The 19,005-nt window shown below is 48.7% G+C and overlaps 1 protein-coding gene across 1 annotated transcript; it reads right to left on the reverse strand.

The window, feature by feature from the left end:
• Positions 1-352: 352 nt before the first annotated feature.
• SHOX (short stature homeobox) lies at positions 353-13,054 on the reverse strand. The gene is made up of 5 exons (XM_039725764.1): positions 12,387-13,054; positions 9,071-9,279; positions 4,620-4,677; positions 4,442-4,530; positions 353-3,036 (listed from the first exon to the last, which is right to left on the reverse strand). Exons 1-5 carry the CDS (start codon positions 12,658-12,660, stop codon positions 2,791-2,793), a joined length of 876 nt encoding a protein of 291 aa, XP_039581698.1. The 5' UTR covers positions 12,661-13,054; the 3' UTR covers positions 353-2,790.
• Positions 13,055-19,005: the final 5,951 nt, after the last annotated feature.

The following is a 19,005-nucleotide window of genomic DNA, read 5'->3' on the forward strand; positions in this document are numbered from 1 at the left end:
ATGCTGCAACGCTTTGAGATGGGTAGCACTTCTCAGCATCTCACTTGCATGTCTGAGAAAATTCACATCCCAACCCCACAAATTCAACAAGTTCACTCTATGGAATTATTCAAGAGTAAAAATTACTCTTTTCTGAAAGTCCTGCATTAATTTGCAGGACTGCAAAATAGTAATGTAAGCCTCTCTCAAATCCTCAGAAGAGGATTGGAAAGGCTGACAATTAGATTAGAGGTACAGATAACAAGCAGTCCCCATGATAGCTCTATGCCTTTGGTCTTCAACACCATGTATCTAATTCTCCTTCAATGGCTGTGGGTGTCCAGTACATGAAGTTACTCACTTTAGCCTAAACCATCTTTGTACTAATGTTTATTACTTTTCAGATCTGCATTTTAGAAGTGCTAGAACCACTCCAAATATTTCTCATTCTAGCCAGAATTTCATACATCATCATGAATAACATTTTACTTTCCAGACAATGTTTTGTTTCAATAAGAAATTGCTGGTTGCCTGAGATTTAGTCTGTATTGCTCAGCAACAAGTATTCATATTCTACCTTCATATTTGGCCTTGCTTTAAAAAGGTACTAGACTTTCACAGAGAGGTAAAAATGGCAGGCAACTTTTATCAGCCTCAGCAAATCCAAGACATTAACTACTTCTCACATAATAAATAGAAGGGAAGCGGCACACTTTTGACATTCCAGAAATTTTGTATGCCAGAAAATATCAAAATTTGAAGGAGAAAAGAAAAAAAAAAAACAAAACTCAAAAAAGAAGAAAAGTCTAAAAATTTTCCTAAGCATGAATTTTTGTCCTACAGTAATATTTGGATTTGATAAACATCAGCAAAAGCCAAAACTAGTAATGGATTGCTAAATGAGACATAAAAAGCAGGCCTAATAACGGTGCTATTCAGAGGATAGCCTTCCATCAACACAGACCTTGGTAGTAAAGGCAACAAAAAACTATCTTGTTAGATGAAGACAAGACCACTATTTGTACCTTCCTCTCTCCTCCCCAGCAAATTTTTTTTTTTAAAAAACCCAAACCAAATTAGAAGTGAATAACAGAAAAAAAGTAAAACTGGGGAGGAGGGTCAATAAACCCAGACACTTTGGTAATACAATTTAAAGGACTTCCCTGCTCTCCATCCTTGCTGGATTTGTAGTAGTTTCTTTGCTTAAGCATTAGTTTAATACTTGGTGTCCAAATCACAGGCAAAAATTAAAATGTCCAAATATTGAACTTGTCCTCTTCTACAGAACACTTCTCTGGGTTGTTTTAACTTGTTTGGGTTTGTTGTTGTTTTGCTTTTTTACCTAAAATAATGTGAAAGTATAATACAGATTTTTTCAGCTTGCTTCTGAGAAATATGGCACATTAAGTTGACTAGAAATCATAGTATCTACCTTTTCCCATATGTGATACATATAATTTTATCCATTCCTAGAAGACTCGGACTGTCATTTTGGCAAGGAGCTGCAATGCACCAGTCTGAGCATAAAGGATTTAAGTTATGGATCTTGCAGAATTGGTTAATAACGGAATAAGTACGGCTATTTTTTTCATCTATAATATTTACAGTATTGCACTTTACTGCACTTAATTGCATTTCACTAAAATTAATGCTGCATCAGTATTATGCCTTAAAACCATATGTCCACCTTTGTGATATAATTCATTCTTTCTACATCCTGTAAAACAGTGAGATTCTGATTCAAAGATCTAGGCATCTGGGGCAAAAAAATGAAAAATTGACCTGTTTCTATGGCACAATACATCTCTTTGAGTTCATGTAATTCTGGCAAACAGGTGCATTTCTTATTGTTCCCATCTTTCAAGTTATCACTAACAATTAGTAAGTTCTAGTCTCTCTTTTTTTCTCCTTTCAAATGACATAGCCATTTGAGGCACACACTTTTTTGTTATTGCTGCCCTTTTTTTTTTTAGGAAAGAAAAGAAGGAAAATAAAAATCTGCCTTGCCTCAGATCTGAAATTCCACATTTAAATTCAAACCAGTTCTGCAGCAGCAGCAGCTCCTCAGTGATGGAAGAGATTCATGGCAGTGAAATAATACTGTTGGCAACAAAGAAATGTCATCTTTAATGGAGACCAGCCCCAAGGATTTATTATTTATTATTATTACTATTTGTTTTGTTTAGTTTTGTTCTAATATATTTCTGATCTTCAAAACGTGTTTAGTTTGACACATGCACAAGGTAGCAAAACTGACAGCAGCAGATGACGTTATGCCGGAGCGATCACTTTTGCCAGGGTCAAAAATCCAAAGTGTCCCCAATGTTCACAGATTAACATAATTTAGAGATAGTTTCCTTTTTTTTTTTTTCCTCTTTTTGTGATTTTTTTTTTTAAACTCTCTTTTCTCTCTCCTCCCACCTACTTTGTCCTCCGAGGAGTCTCTGACTGGCGGGTGCGTGTTTGCTGCTCGCGTCTCTTGTGTGCGGGGCCCGCGGCGGGCGGAGCGTCCCCCCCGCGCCACGCGGCACCTCCCGGCCGCCGCGCCCCTGGGGCCGAGCGGGCGAGCAGAGCGGCGCTCGCACACCTCGGGGAAGGGGGAAGAAACAAAAACAAAACAAAACAAAAATAAAATAAAATAAAAACGAGATAAGGCGGCAGGGCGGCCGGAGCGCTCGCTGCTCGCCCTGCAGCCAAGGAGGAGGAGGATGAGGAGGAGCGGAGGGGCAGAGCGGCGGTCCGTGCGGGTCACACGCCCGCCCGCCGCGGGCACCCGGGGCGGGGTGTGATGGGGGGCTCGGGGGAAGCGTGTCAGAGCCCCAGGGCCTCGGCGTGCTTGCGGGCCTTCAGCCGCAGGTCGGCGATGCTGGAGTTCTTGCTGTTGCTCTTGGCGGCGGCGGCCACCACGGCGGCGGCGGAGGCGGACTCGGCCAGGGAGGCGATGGGCAGCCCGAAGGGCGGCGGCGGGAACATCAGGTAGGGCGCGTGGGCCGCCAGGTGCGGGTGCAGGTGCGGGTGCGCGTGGGCCACGCCCTCCAGCTGCAGCTGCGCCTGGACCTGGGCACAGGGAGCGGGACACACACACGGCGTCAGCGCCCAGCCCGCCGCCAGCGACACACGGCCCGCCCGCCCGGCCCCGGCCCCGGCCCCGGCCCTTCCCGGGAGCCCGGCGGGTGAAAAGAACAACTTGTGAGCGGAGTTTCCCCCGCAATCAGGGCGGCAAACCTCCGCTCCGAGGGCACAGAGACACGCTTAACCCACCTCCTGGTGGTTTTAAATATTTAAATAAATAAATAAATAAATAAATAAATGCTGTCCAACGCACGGGCGCCAACAAGTGCTAAATAGCTAATTTTTTTCTTCTTTTTTCCTTTTTTTTTTTTTTTTTTTTATTTATACCTTGCTAAAAACTCTTTGGCCGTGGGTCCCTTCTATGCCCGGCTAGTGTTTGCTTTGGAGCTTTCTAGACCTACACAAACACGTTGGGTTGACTGAGAGATTTCAGCTTCGGGTAGGTTCGGGGAGGAGTGGGGGAGAGTTTATTTATGTATTTAATTATTTTGGTCCAAATATGTCTTTTAAAAATCAATACAATTAATCTGTCAGCTCCACGTGTCTCCGAGACGGAGAAGGTGGTGGAGGGTCCCTTTGGGCTGGAGAAAAATCAATTCCCCGATTAATTGACCAAAAAAGAAGAAAAAAAAAAAGAAAAAGAAAACACTGAGGGAGGGAGAGTTACAACCGGCTAGGAGCGGGAATGGAATTTCATCGCCCTCGTCCCGGTTTTCCCCAGCGGCCTTCCCGGGGTGGCTGCGCCTCGCTGGGGCACGGACGGGGCCCCCAGTGGCGTCGGTGTCTGCGCTCCGCACTGCCCCTGTCCCCGCTGACCATCAGGGTGGCAGAGCAGGCTCCCCACCTCCGGGGTGGCCACATCCATCGGAAAAGGACAGGTCTCAACAGCGCGCCCGAGAGTGAGGAGGGGAACTCCAGCGCAAGGGTCCGCATAGTTTTCCCCCTCATGGTTTCGCCCACCCGGTGGAAGAGCCTCGTCCCGCAGCGCTCTGCGGCGCCAGGAGGAGACCAAAGCCCCCGGGGCCGCTCGGGACCGAGCCGCTCCGTGCCCGCAGAAGGCACTGCCGGGCCCACCCGCCCGGGAAGGCGATGCGGCCCCGGGAGGCCGGTCCGGTCTCGGCCCCGGGAGGCCGGTCCGGGCTGCGGGTGAGTGCCAGCCCTCAGCCCCGCCGGCGCCTCCCGGGGCCGCGGGACCCCCCGCTCAGTCCCGAGGAGCGCTGAGCTCCCGAAAGCCGGGCGGGGGCTCCTTCACCAAGTTTTACAGCCTGTTTTTAATACGTGCCAACTTCTATATAAATGGCACTTGTAAACGTGTCCGGCTTCCTCCCGTGCAAACGAATGGGGGTGGGAGTTTACTGGGGGAAAGTAAAATAAAAACGGAGCTAACTACCTGTTGGAAAGGCATCCTCAGGGCTCCCATATTCACATAGGGGGCTACTCTGCAGGCGTCTAAATGGCTGGCGGTTCCCAGGATCACACCTGCGGAGAGAGACAGGGCCGGGTGAGTGGCGAAGGCGCCCCGGGCTCCGAGGCCGCCAGCCCCCGGCCGGTCCGCACCCCTAACCCACCTTTGTGCATCTGGTTTTCCTGCTTTCGGCACTTTGCTCTCCTGTTCTGGAACCAGACCTGTTAAAAGAAAAAGCAAACAAAAACAAAACAACAAAAAAATGGAGGTGGCCTAGGCAGCTACTAAGGGAGCATTTTCTCAGGAGCTGGCGATGGAGGGGTGAGGCCAGTGGCTGCACAGCTCTGCTGAGGTCTCCCCTCGGGAGCAGCCGAGGGGATGAGCTCGACCCCAGGCACAGTGAGCCCCTCTCTGTGCTGCTGAGGGGCTGTTCGGGGGGAGGTCCTGCTCCTTGTTGTGGTCCCTTAGTTGAACCTAGGAGTAGGGAAGCGCTCTCGCAGAGGGAGAAACCGGGAGCCTGCCGCTTAGCACCGGTCCCAGAGGACCCCGTGTCCCCTGGGCAGGCAGTGGCAGTCTTTCTGCCACCCGTCTGGAGCGACACTTACAGTAAGACCACCCGCAGGACGGATGGGACCCTCGTACCCTTCCCATCATCGGGAAGAGCCAGCGTGGGCCAGGTCAAGCTGCGGGGTCTGGCTCCCAAGAGACTGGAGCTCCTGCCCTCTCCCGAGCTGGGCTTAAAATCGATGATCTCTGACAAGATGTGAGTCACTCAACTTTCGCGAAAGGATCTGAATCATTCCCCGTTCCCTAAATGTTAAAGAAAACAAAATCCGCTTCTGCAGACTTCTGGCCAGACAAGAGCAGCATCTTTTGCAGGCTGGGATGTAAAGAAGTGCTCATGCCCCTACCCGAGGAACGTCTGTAATTCGATAATGCTTCCCCAATTCCAGCCGTTCTCACTCAAACAATCGAAGAACTTTGCAGTTGCCACTGCTCTTCCCGTGCCTCTTTTCCAGGGGCATTTCAGTCTTTCATTACTTTTCCCCTTCTGCCATGCTCGATTAACAGCTCTCCCCAAAACCTCATCAGAAACGCGGGCCAAAATATTTTGCGGATCCTTATCTTTACACCAAAACCTATCGAATATGGACAAACATTGACTTTCACCGCTGACAAAATCTTGTGGCTAAGTAAACACCTACAACCTTTGATGTTCTTGCTCTTGCCAAGAGATCATACGGTTAATTAATACTAACTGCACTTCCTACATCAAATTTTCCCTTCAAGCTTTCTTCAATTGCCTTAATGATGGTCATTTACAACGGAGTAATTAGTGCAAAGAAAGGCTTCCGAAGGCATTAATTACCTCGGGTACCTCAGTGATTTTCTTAAGTAGGAATTGGCCTTCTCTGATTCAGCGCAGCATTTTTCCTGCCTAGGGTGTCTGTGGGGGAAGCGCGCAGCGGGCGACTGCGGAGCGCAGCGGGTGCGGACAGACCGACGGACGGACGGGCGGACAGACAGACAGACCCACCCGCCAGTCCTGGTTCCTGTCCCTGACGGCTGTCGCCAGCGCAGCCCTCCCCGCGCTAAGCGGGCATCGCTGCCGCCCCGCTGCCCTGCAGAGCACAGCGCGGCACAAGCCTATTTCCCCCTACCAGCAACACGCAAATATTAGCAACATGCATCGCTTCTCCTTTTAACTGGACCGTTAGGGATTTATACACATCTACAGATGTATTTGAATATGAGCATGCAAAATATTGTCGAGCTGTAGCGACAATAATACATCTTTTTTTTACTGTGGTAAATCCTTGCAGGAAATCTCCTTGTATGTATTCCCCATGCCCCCCCACCCCCGCCTCGACAAAGCAGTGTAAATTGTCAGAAGAAATTTAAGCAGCGTTTAAACAACTTCTCTTGCAAATCAGAACATCTTTCAAACAGAAATTATATTTAAATCTGGAAAACGAAGTGGTCTTTCCCTTTAGCTACGAAAAAATAAGGTTATGAGGAATAAAAGTGATGAATTAGCCACTGCATTAAGCGATAATAAATCAGGCTTGGTGTGATTCACGATCAATTCCAATTAGTCATGAATATGCTAAGTAAAGCACAGTACACTGTTTTAGACAGTTATTTCTTCATTAAGGATCACTCAGTGATTTCTTTCACAAATGCTCTAATCTGATTTCCTTTTGATTTCCATTAGAGACAGTGAATAATGACATTTAATTTAGCCCTGCACCATAAACCCAAAGATATTTGTTGTAATTGAATTACTGCCTGCTCCTCACTATGGTCTCATAACTTTCAATTATAACCCTGACAGCTGGGTGATATGAGTTTCCAGTACAACACTAAAAATAAAAGGTTAATAAGGACTAGCTACCATAGGAGCTTCAATTTATTTACAGCAAATTTCCACGCTAAATTGAAACTATATCCTTTAACAGCAAGGGACAAGAGGTTCAGATAGGAATTAGAGAACAATTCTGAAAGTATTAGGAGAAAAAAAAAAGCCAAAACCTTTCCCTTTTCTGCCTTTTTCTTTTGGTTTTTTTCTGCTTCTACTTATTGATGGATAACTCTCTTCTTATTTCTTAATTAATTATCCAGTTTTCCTCTTTTTCCTCTTTATATTTATTTTATGAATAGGAATTTTTTTAAATCCACACAAACCTCTTTTATAAAATTAATAAATATCTTTTTTTAAACATCAGTCATAATCTCTTCCTGATTTTTGGGGAGAATTTTTTTTTATTCTGTGTGTGTGTGCTGTTTTAAGATCCATAAGCACTTGAAGCACCAATTTTCCTGTAACTATGAACATCCTGTTAAGGTGCTCCTCAGTAATAAAGTACTTGAAAGAAAGAGTGCAGAATTCAATTACAAGTAATTTATTTTTATAGAAACAGTACATCAAGGCCTTGGAAAGATATTACAGAGCCCAAGTAAGAAGATCTGGGAAGATGACATAAGAGTTGATGTCCCCTTCAGCAAAAGTTTAATCTTTTCATTAATTTATATGGTGTGGTTAGATCAATCTTCCAGGAGAAAGTAGGCCAGCAGCACTCGAGCCCCTGCAATATTCCCTGCAAGCTGCCATTCCTAAGGCATATGCCCAGCACCATCCCTTGCCCTGCTCGGTTTGTACTGAGAGTCAGAGGAGCTCAGGGAAGAATACAACCTCGAAACCTTGAAAGAAGACAAAAAACTATTTTTAAAAAAAGTAAAAAAAGGAACTTAGGTACTCCATTTATTTCAGGATTTGCCTCCAGGAGACAGTTGTTTAAAGCGAGGTGGTGGCTTGCTCGGGCAAATGCTGGCTGAGCAGTGTGCTGTCAGCTTGCCTTCCACGCTGAAGGAGGGGCTCAAGCAGACCCCTCTCCCCACTCCAGCTCGGGGCTGCATTTCTCCACTTCCTGCTGTGCCTGGCAGTGAGATCAGGGCATGGAGGCCTCATCTCTGCCCACAGAGCCATACCCATGCCTACCCATGCCTACGTGTAGCTACCTGCACACTCCTATGGGCAGGTATACATATACATGGGCATCTCTCATCTCCAGGGTGTGAGGGTGTCTTGTTCAGTGCAGGGGCTGCCTTGGTGACTTTTTCTCTTCTTGAGTTTTAGTTTGGTTTGTGTCTGTTAGGCCAAGTATAGAATTTTAATCCAAGAAGAGATTTCCTTCATCTTTCTCCTGCTCTGGGTGTGCTCAGAGAGCCACAGGTTGATCTTATTTTTTCTAGGTAGATTTTTTGTTAATTATTTTTATGTTGGGTTTTTTGTTTGTTTGAGGGATTTTGTTTCTTTTAATATGACATCTGCTTATGGAAGCATTCCCTAGTTGGCTTGGGGGAAGAGGGAGTATTTTTCCTCTGCATCAAACTGAAAATCAAATTTTAAAATAATCGATGTGGAGCCACCCAAACAGACAGCTCTGGTGGCCCCAGGACTACAGCAACCCGGATCTATTTTCAAGATTTCGAAGTCTAATTGGCATTTAGCTGTCTCTGAAGTGGGATGGGAGGGACGGGGGGAACCTCCACCAGATGGGGTGGCATGCATTCATACGCTTGCTGTGCGAATCAGAGCCGGCACCTTTCCCCCGGCTCTGGCTAATCCTGTCCCTCAGCACCCAAACTGTCTAGCCTTATTCAGGCGATTGTTTTCTGGCCTTTTTCCTTTTTTTTCCCCCCCCATAATGGCCCCATAATAGAAAAAGCGAGAAGAAAATAAGGATTAAGGGAGAGTAAATGGCACGTTTGCCGGGGGGGGGGGGGGGGGGGGGGGGGACAACCAGTTGTTCAGTTATTAGAGACTTGTCAACACTATCACCAACCAACCACCTACCCCACACACATACAAAAAAAAAAAAAAAAAAAGTTTAAACCACCTTCCTAGGAAACGCTAGACACGGGCAGATATTCCCAGAGCAGAATAACTGTTTGGCAGGACAGGTACAGCAGACTTGCAAACAGCTTTCCCATCACACGTGTCACCTCTGCCTTCACCTCCCCGTTCTGCATGAAACGGGGCACTGTGCTAGGATCCGCTGGCAGTTAGGAAAGGAGGTGAGCACGTTTCCAGGAACAGAGCCTTTCTCTTACCTGAACCCTAGCTTCAGATAGTCCCAGCCTCTGGCTTAGTTCCTCCCTCATGAAGGCATCCGGATAGTGAGTCTCATCAAAAAGTCTTTCCAGCTCGTTCAGCTGCTCTAGTGTGAAATTGGTTCTGCTTCTCCTTTGTTTAAGCTTGGTCTGTCCGTCTTCATCTTCTGACTTCACATCTTCCCTCTTCTCTTTGCATTCGTAGATCCCTGCCGGGAGGGGGAAGAAGAAAACGACGCTGAGCCTCCCCTCGCACCTCTTCGAAATTCTCTCACACAGGGGTGTCCCTCCTCCCCTCTTCGTCCCCAAACTCAGCACAACTTGCGGGTGCAGCTGATGTGGGGGTAAGAGGGCCCCGGGCAGACCCCGGAGGAGCGAGGGGGGCTGAGCTCCGCTACAGGCTCCGCGCCGGGCAGGGGAGAGCTGGCCCGAGGGCCGGAGGGAGGGAGAGAGCCGCGCTGCCTTGCCTGTCTGGTGCCCTGTCAGAAAAACTATACAGATACATTTAATTTTATTTTCTTTCCAGGGTTAGGAGGAAGCCGTGCCGCTGGTACGGGCAGTTCGGGGAAGGGGGTGGTAGGAAAACCGCCGGCCCCCGATACCTCCAGGCAGTGGGAAGAGGTGGGGGATGGGGGTTTCTCCGGCGACGTTTTCTCCCAAAAAGGGTTATGCAAGAAGCTTCCTACCTCTGTCATGGTGAAGCCACAATGATAGTATTTGTCTCGTAAAAGAAACTTTCCCTGGGCTTGAGAGAGAGACCGCCCGTCTCTGTTCTCCTTAGCACCCCTCTTTCCCCCAAAATACCTGCCAGCGGGTCGAAACCCCGGGGCAGGCGGTCCCGCGGGGCCCTGTGCGGGACAGCGGGCTCCAGGGCCATGGGTCACTCGCAGCCCCTCCGAGACAGCAGGAACCCTCCCAACCTTCAGGGACTCCAGCGGGGCTCGTGGAGAGCTTGCGACCAGAGGCAGCCGCTGAGAATGCTTGTCCCGGGTACAGGGGAGGCTGTCACAGGGGAGGCTGTTCAGTTCCCCTTTCCTGTCTTGGGTAGGGAGACTTCTTTTGCTTTGGCATATTATTTCCTACGTTTTATTATTATCATTGTCTCCCCTTTTCCTTAATGTCGGGAGGCCTAAGGCACTGTCCTTCTTTCAAATCCAGCTAACGAAAAGAGGAAGAGATGCTGGAGCGAGGGAGAGCACTTTAGGCTGAACCGGTTCCCCGGGATCCCCTGCCTGCCTGGGGCACCCCGCCGGGTGCGCATCCAGCGCGGGCACCAGCGGAGTCCCGGGACGAGCCTGCCCTGACTGCCTCCTTTGTCGTGCCTCACCTTCTGGCTGGTGTGGATTTGGGGAGAGTTGCATCTGCGGATGATCCCTTTTTCCTCACCAAGTGCACAGGTATTATATACATACATGCGTATGTATACACACACAGAGAAATGTGCTCATGAACATATATTAGCCTATATACTTAGAAGCATCCCAAAATGCAAATTACAAATTGCAAATCGTAAGTTAATTAAACGTAATAAAGCGTCCTGAACTGCATCTGGGCTTAAGTCAGGCCGGACCCAAGCCGAAGCATTCGTTTTCACTTCCAGAATGAAAACTGGCCCTGGCCGTGATCGTTCCCCCGGGCTCCGGGGCTGATACTGGCTGCATAAAACTTTGGGAAGGGTCTGGCCTCCGGATGAGGAAATTCACCGGTTGGTTTTACTGGCGTTTTGTTCTCGTTTCTCCTGTAAAGGGAATCCCTATGAAAAGACGAGGGTGCTAACCCAGCAAATGCCTAGGGAAAATCAGGCGCGTTCAAAAGCTGTCTCTTTTCCGAGGCTACAGCATGTCCGTGATAGGTATAAAATATTAACTAGCATGTCGGTGGGACTGAAATCACACGCCGGAATCAGTTGAAATTAGACTGAAACCTGGCATGAATTTAAACTGTCACAAGCATCTCAGCTCTTTCCAACTCCTCCCTTCCATCCCCACCCCCAGCCCCTCTCCGTAGATTAGATTAGCTAAACATACAAGCCAGAATTTCGATTCACGGGGAAAAATGGAGAGTAGTAGAGGGGTTTTTTTCGATCCTTCTCATTCTATTTATAATTCTTGAAGCTTGCTCTGCTTTCTTTTTTTTTTTAAGAAAATCATCCTGTATCGAATGATTCCCTTAAACTGAATCTTCTCGTTTTTCAATCTCTCGACCAGAGAAGGAAAATAAGCAGAGCTGAGTGGTACTGGCTTGTGCAGAAATATGGGTGCATGAATACGGGATTATACCCCGTTCTTCTGTTTGGGGAGCAGGTAGAAACGAGAAGGATATTAAATAAGAATTTGCGCTGTAAATTAAATCTCCCGGTGTTATATTAAACAAGATCAAACAGTAGGAAACAGCTGAAAGGCTGGTTGTTGTTCCCCAACCTATTAACCGGTTTTTATTACCCCAAGCTAGCCAGTAGCTCCCCAGGCAGGTCCACCTGTCTAACTTGCCTAGAGACACTTTCTCAACTTTCTAATCCCCCCGTCCTTTTAATTCTCTCCTTCCCCTGTGAGCCTGTGCGGGATTTTTAGTTGTGTTGGTTTAAAAATATATGTGTTTTTTAATTGTCGTTGTTGTTGCTTAGAGAAGGGATGGCGTTTTCCCCTCGGTCGGCGGGGTGCCGTGCTGCCTGGCCCAGGTGAGAGGGCTGGCGGGGGACCGAGGGACCAGCCGGCCGGGTGGGCCGGTGCCTCTGTCTCACCGGGCTCCTCTCCTGCTTCTCGTCCCCGCCGGTCGGAGCCTCCGAGTAGGACAGGCTGACCGACCCAAGACAAAATGTCCAGAGCGAGCCCTCTCCCCTCCCGCTTTCTCCCAGGACAAGCAGCAGCATCCTGACGGCCCGGAAGCAGGAAGAACAGGTCTCCTAAGGCATTAAAACTCCCCGGACAAGGTTTCCTCGTACAAAAACACACAGATAGAGACAAAAACGTCTGACGTGCTGCGCTGCCCCCTTTCCCCAGGCGAGAGAACGCCTAACGCACCGGATCGATTTCGGATGTGAACGGGGGCCGGCGGGGGGGCAGGACCGAAGTTGTGACTTGTTTTTCGCGGCTACGCTCACGTTATGCATGCAGGAGTACGTGTCCCTCAGCCTGCGTTCCCGCCGCCGCGGGAGGGAGGCAGGATGCGGGAGGCGATCCCGCTCGCCCCGCCGGGGCCGGGACCGGGGCCGCGGTGACCAAGTGGCCCCCGCTGCGGAGAGCCAGGGGCGGCCGGGGAGGGGAGCGGGGCTGGCGGCGAGGAGCGCGGGGCGGAGGGCTTCCAGCCCTGCTCTTACCTTCCGCTGTCCTGCCCGTGTTGAACTCCTTCAGTTTGTCCTTGTCGCTCTCTACGTGGTCTTTGAAAAGATGCACCGGGCAATGGTTGCTGCTCTCGGTCATGTCCTGCAGGTTAGAATCAGAGTTTCCAAGCTCCCTAGAGCGAGCCAACCCACTCTCCAAAACTTCCCTGTACGTGATCGTCTCCTTCTTGTTGCCGCTGCCACTGCCGCTGCTGCTCTCTTTGCTTTTCTGGTCAAAAGATTTGGATACAAAAGCCGTAAGTTCTTCCATGGCTGCCCGGTGATCTTATCCACAGAGATCCACTTGTTTTCAATCGGAGATGTGGCCGTCCTCCGCACGCTGTTTTTGCACGTAGAAGATGGGCTGTATAGGGTTAGATCACTCCTGCTGTTATTTATGCCTTTCAATTTGAGATCACACTATTTATACATGGCTACCTCAGCCCAACCCCCAGCTCTCCCTGTCTCCAGCAATTACTGACTGCTCCATAGTCGCAGGCGGACTCCGAGCAGCTATCTCCCCCACCTCAGTCCAGCAATTGGCTTTCTTTTCATTTCATCACTCTTTGGCATCTTTGCACCTTGATTTAGGGAGGCAAAGAGGCAACAGCGAAAAAGAGGGGGGGAGAGGGAGAGAGAGAGAGAGAGGGAGACGGAGAGAGAGAGGAATAAAAGGGAGGGAGGGGGGAAGAGGAAAACATGAAAATAGGTATCTACATTCTGTAAAATGGGTTGCAGAAATGAGAGTCGAGGAAGACTTAATTGATTTTAAGGACATCCTGTGCGTGGCAACACTGTGAATAAAAACGGACCCACAGCTAACCAAATAACTGAGCTCCTGCAATTAAATGTATCGCTGTCAAGAGGAAAGGAAAATGAGTGTTCAATAAAAAAGGTAATGAATAAAAAGCCGGAGATGTGCATTTTTTTGTAATCATTGGAAATTCTACCTGATTTGCTATTTAGCTAATTTCTCTTAATTAAACGGTCAAAATAATCGGCGAAACAAAAATGCTGTTTTAAAAGTGTTGCCTGTTCTGGCTGGCGGTGGGTGGGTGGGTGCACGGAGGGGGACGTGTGCTGCAGCTAAACAAGTTGCGAGGTGCCTCGGAGGTCCGTGTCGGTGTGTTCGGAGGATTTGGAGTGGGTTGTTCGGCTGTGGGGTATCCATAGGTAGGGAGTCTCTCCAGATGTATGTGAACATTGCAGGATCTGTCTCCTTGTTTATTCTTATTATGTTGTCTGAAGGTACTGTAGGGGGAAATTAAAATCTAAAATGTTTCTCTGGATATCGAGATATCCTGCTGCATGCAGCAGAGGGATTATTTGTTAACACGGGAGTGTGTACAGGACAAATAGAGCATTAAACCTTTTTTTTTTTTTTTTTTTTTCCAACGAAACGTATCCTGCTGGATTTAACATAGAACTAGCAATAATTTCCCCACCTTGATCTTGGTAGGCTGCAGTTATTTTTGTTGTTCTCCTGGAATAATTATTATTCTGTGCGCTTGAATAGCTGCCTGAAATTCGTCTCCAGATAACAGCGCCGGCATTTCCAGCGCCTCTCCGCACCGTTTGATCCCCATGCGGAGCCGACTTCCCAGCTATTTATTTCTGCCTCTTCTCCTCGGGCTTTAACGCGAAGGGTTATTCGGTATTTGGAGGAATTTTGTCTTCTGGTCGTTTGGCTTTTTACGTCCTTCTCGTTCCCCCGCCTCGAGTTTGAGATAATCAGAGCTCATCATCACGCCACCCTCTGCTCTGAATCGCAACCAAAGCAAGCTCCTTGTTGGAGCAAGGGGCCATTGTTTCTTTTCCGGGGGAGTGTGGGACTGTTCTGAAAATTAGCAGAACATTAAAACACTAAAAATACGTTTAATTAATCCAAAGGTGCCCCCAGCACCAGAGTTAACACTTCCACAGGAGGAGGGGGAAAAATAATAATCGAGGAAGCAATTAATAAAGGGCTTAAAAAAAAAAAAATCAATCTCCTCCTGTGCGAATTTAAAATGATTATCTAGCGGACAAGGATTGATCATTTGATCTCGGCACTGCGGATATCCCTGACATTTATTATATTGTCGTGTCTCGGTGGCATCCTTCCTCCAGAGTTCGTTTAACAAGTGAGGGAGCGGAGGAAGCCTTACAACTTAACAAACAGGTCTTGTCATCGCAAACGCCAATCAAATCCGAGGCTCTAATGTATATCACACGGCACCACATAAATAATAAAGGCAAACGATAGACGGGGAAGTAACGTATGGCTGAGGAAAGATCCCGGCACGACACGCTGCTTGTGCCTCTCTCAAGCAGTCTGCGCGTGTAAGGGCTCGCAGAGGACTGTTGTGCAGGCTGGTGCGTGGTGCGAGGTGTCACGGACACGCGGGGCCACCGGCACTCACTCCCCCGTGGGAGAGGCTCCCTACCGGGGCTGGCCCCCCGCCGCGGAAACTTTCCCCATCCCTCGGCTCGAACGGCACCGATCCCCACCGTGCCCAGTCTCCCTCTGCCTCCCTCGCAGCAAGCAGCAATCAAGGATAAATATTTACTGACTCCGCGTCCCCAGCGCCGGAGAGGCACGGTGCGCGTCGGCTTCCCCGAGCTGCCGGAGTTCGCCCCAAGTCCGCCGGATCCCCTCTCTCCTCCCTGCCGCCCCCGTCCCGCTCTCCTCCCCGCAGCTCCCCCCTGCGCCCAGCCCCACGCCTGCAGCCCCGCCACGCTCCTCCCGGAGCCCCCCGGGCGCCTCCTGCCACTGCCGGGCTCCTGCCCCCGAGGACAGGGGCAAATCCAAGCCTCCTCAGACAGAGGGGGGGAAAAAGCTCTCTTGCCCGCTCCACATCCCTCCCTCCCTGCTTCCCAGCAGCTCCCGGTGGAGAGGTTGGTTCGCGCCGCTTCCCGCGACGCGCGGGGCACAGTTCGGCGGGGCAGCCCGCGGGCCACCGGGAGCCCTCGACGGCAGCAGGGAGGCCCGGGGGGAGCCTTGCAGCCCGGGGAAACTTGCCTCAGACTCGCTCCGAAAGAGAAAAGCGAAACAAAGCGCCGGAAAGGGAAAGGGAGAAAACCGGGAAAATAATAAAAACAAACAAACAAAAAAGGAGCAGTGCAAAGCTCAGCCCTCCCGGGGATCCGGCCTGCACCCCGCGCCGCGGACCCTGGCGGGGCAGGCGGCGGAGGGCGCAGAAGCTCGGGCATCGCCGGGGGCGCGCCGGGCCCCGCCGAGCAGCGCGGGGCTCTGCGGGGACGCGGGGCCCGTCCCGTCCTGGCCCCGCGGCAGCGAGCGGCGGGAGGCGGGCAGCGCCCCGGGCCCCCCTCTCTGCGCAGCCCGCGGCTTTGCGGGGACCTAGGGCGAGGTGGTGCAGGTGGGAACAAAACTGGGGGGCAATTTTGTCCCTACTACAAACTTTGACGGCGGGTTCAGAGAGGAATTACCTTTATTGCTGCTCCTGATAAATGGGCTGGGGAGGAGGGATGCAGGGAGGGATAGAGAAGGGGAGAGAGAGAAAGCGAGAGAGAGAGAGGCAGAGACAGAGAGAGAAGGAACTGCCGCCCAAACACCATTCCCTAGCAGGAGCGGAACTCCTGGGACCCTGTCGCAAACCTAAAAAGTCACCAGCGCTCCTCGGAACTTCCCTCTGCCCCCGGCTCACCGCGGCACCCTGGGTACCCCTTTGCGGTGCCACAAGCCACCCCGCTCTCCCCGAGCCCCCCTTGCAGGACCGGCCGTCCGCGGCACATTGAGGGCTGTCCCGACTGCCCGGCCTGCCGGCTCACCTGAGGGCACCATGCCCTCAAAATCCTCCTCCTCTTCCCTCCCTACTGCCCTGAGGCAACAGACAGGAGCCCTCTGCCCGTATGGGGGTCCTAAGTGGATAAAAGGGGTGGCCCGTTTGTTCTGCCCCTCTTCCTTTGCCCACCGCCGCCCCATCGGGGCTGATTCCTCCCCACGGACCCGAGCCCGCCCCCTGGCTGCCCCCTCCCCAAAGCCAGAGGGGGCATCTGCGAGCAGGGCAGCGGAGAGGAGCGCTCATTTAGCGTGGTATCAATCCCTGTGTTAGTTTTTAATTCCTCTTTCAAAGGAAGCTCTTGGCCAGTGTGGTTTTTCTCCGAGTTAAACGAGAGGAATAATCATGAATGAGTTTAAACGTTGCATTAGCTTTAAGCATTTCCGAGGCAAAGTATTGAATTTCATATTTATAGGAGGAATTTACGTTTGTACATTTACTCACGGTATGACGTAGGGCGAAACTGATTTCCTTCCACCCTCCCCCCTTCAGCTTATTTTGGTCGAAGTGGGGCAAATAAGCAAACAGAATAATCGTCGGTTTAATCCACGTTTTAATAAGCGCTGACCCGAAGAGCAAGATTTTGTTGAGTACATAACTGAGTCCTCTCTCTCTCCCTCTCGCTCCCTCCTTCCCTCTCTCTCTCGTGATTAATTCAGGGACTGTAATCATGGACATTGTGCATCAAACCTTTCTGCTCACGCTACAGACTCCTGCAGATCTTTATTGGTTTACATGAAAGCGAGTAAACATATTTCAGAGGATGCCCTTTCAATCTGGCTCCATTTCCACAGCACATAATTCCAAGGACAATTTGTTTTAATAATAAGAATGGATGCAGTGTTAATGGTTTTCAATTTGTGTTAAAAAAAAATTAAATATTTATAAGTATCGATCGAGGGTTTCAGGATTTTACAGACGTCTTAACACATTTCATAGATGGGATTTTTTTTTAATTTAGAAACCTGCGTCGTATTCTCTTTTATGCTGTTTATTGATTTAAGCAGCATCCGTGTCTCAAGCGAGAGACTAATAGATTTTCATTAAAATAGGCTCTCTTAATCCTGATTGTGAATGGATATGATTGATCCATCCAGCACACTACACATCTATAATATTAATAAAGGACATTATCATGGCAGGATTTGCTTTTCCGTCATCAGGGCACTTTTTGTTTTTTCCCCTTCCTTGCAACCTTAAAGATTTATTTGGGAGCTGTAAAATAGCCCACAGGAGGGAGACGCTTTGGGAAGAATACATTTTTATATTAGATTTTTTCTGGTGGTGGTTTTAGTGGAAAGATTTTTTTTTTTAATTTACAAACTGCTGTGGCAACATATGGTGAAAATTAAACTGTTTGCCCCGCAAATCTAATCTTAAAACATTTAGGTTGAGTTTTATTTTTAGAAAAACATTTTTAAAGGAGAGGAAAACAATCTCGTACGAAAAGTAAAATAAAGAATATTTGAAAGGCTATAGTTTAAACCAACAATAGCCTACTTCACCGGCTGACGCTGCTGGACTCGCATCGTACCTGATGAATATGTTACGAAGTGGTCGGGACAGCAGCGGCTACAGTAATTAATGGAGTGTGACAGAAATGCTAAGGGCTTAATTGTCTTTATTCCGACTTGTAGTAACGCAACCAAAGGGATACATTAATTCAGTACAAAAACACATAAATGCTCTCCTCTCTCCTCGACCAAGGTACAAGCAAACACACGCGCTCACACACGCACATCTCTTCTATATCACATTATTATTTTTTTAATATATATAAAGCTGTGTCTTTCCAGCAACATTAATTACTCATACATTCATTACAGGGAGCCTAGACGTGTTCAAATCCTCATCTACTTTTACTTCTGCAAAATTAAACATTCACGAGGTGAATTACAATAAGCAATTGCCTTTGTGTGTAATTAATTACGATGCAGTGGGCCAGCATAATGGGCGAGTAGTCCCCTTGCTTTCAGTTGCCCTGGATAACTCGAGCAGAATAGGAAGAGTCTGTGAGGGAAAAAAAAAAAAAAAAAAAAGTTGAGAGCTGTAAAGTTTGTACTGAATTTAGCAACACGAAATACATACAGAGAGAATTGTTTGCCTTCTCTAGTAATGTGCGAGGGACGCTGCAATTTTGAACTCTGTAATAATGATTAATAAGTCAAAAGGGCATATTTTTCTTTTATGGTATGCAGCGCTCAAGGGAATATTCCGTGTATGTCTTTAAAACGAAGTAGGAATATTTACACACATGCACAGAGTTAGCAACAGCACCAAAGAAAGAAAAAAACCCACGAATATTTCAGTGAACTATTACATTTTTTCAATTATTTCCCAATGAGTATTTCAATGAACTGTTACATTTTCCCAATTCACAAGGAAGATTTATGGGATTATTAAGATTTCTAGTGGAAATATTATACAGTGGAAGTTTATCGTCTCTCAGGGATTGTACACCATTTGATATCAATTTCCAGATGTTATGATCTTTTTTCAGAAAATAATTGAGTATATTAACTTCTTCCCTACAGAAGACTATTTAGGGCTTTATTTATTTATTTATTTACTTATTTTGTTACGGGCACAACTATTTTCCTCCCACCCCTCCCTTACAGAACTAAATTGCTGGAACATCGGAGCAAACTTCAATCAGATAACAGTTTAATACTCAAGGGAAGGAATAATTTATTTGCCACTTCATTGCGAGCGGCATCCCGCGAATTTAGGCGCGTTTTAAAACAGAAATGAGGCACATCCGAGAGCGCCCGCCCGCGGGTTCCGCTGCCCCCGCCCGGCAGGCCCCGCGGTGGGCGCCGCTGCGAGGCGCGGGC

Source organism: Passer montanus, unplaced genomic scaffold (genome assembly GCF_014805655.1).
Source record: "Passer montanus isolate IOZ18808 unplaced genomic scaffold, ASM1480565v1 scaffold56, whole genome shotgun sequence".
Taxonomy (NCBI): domain Eukaryota; kingdom Metazoa; phylum Chordata; class Aves; order Passeriformes; family Passeridae; genus Passer; species Passer montanus.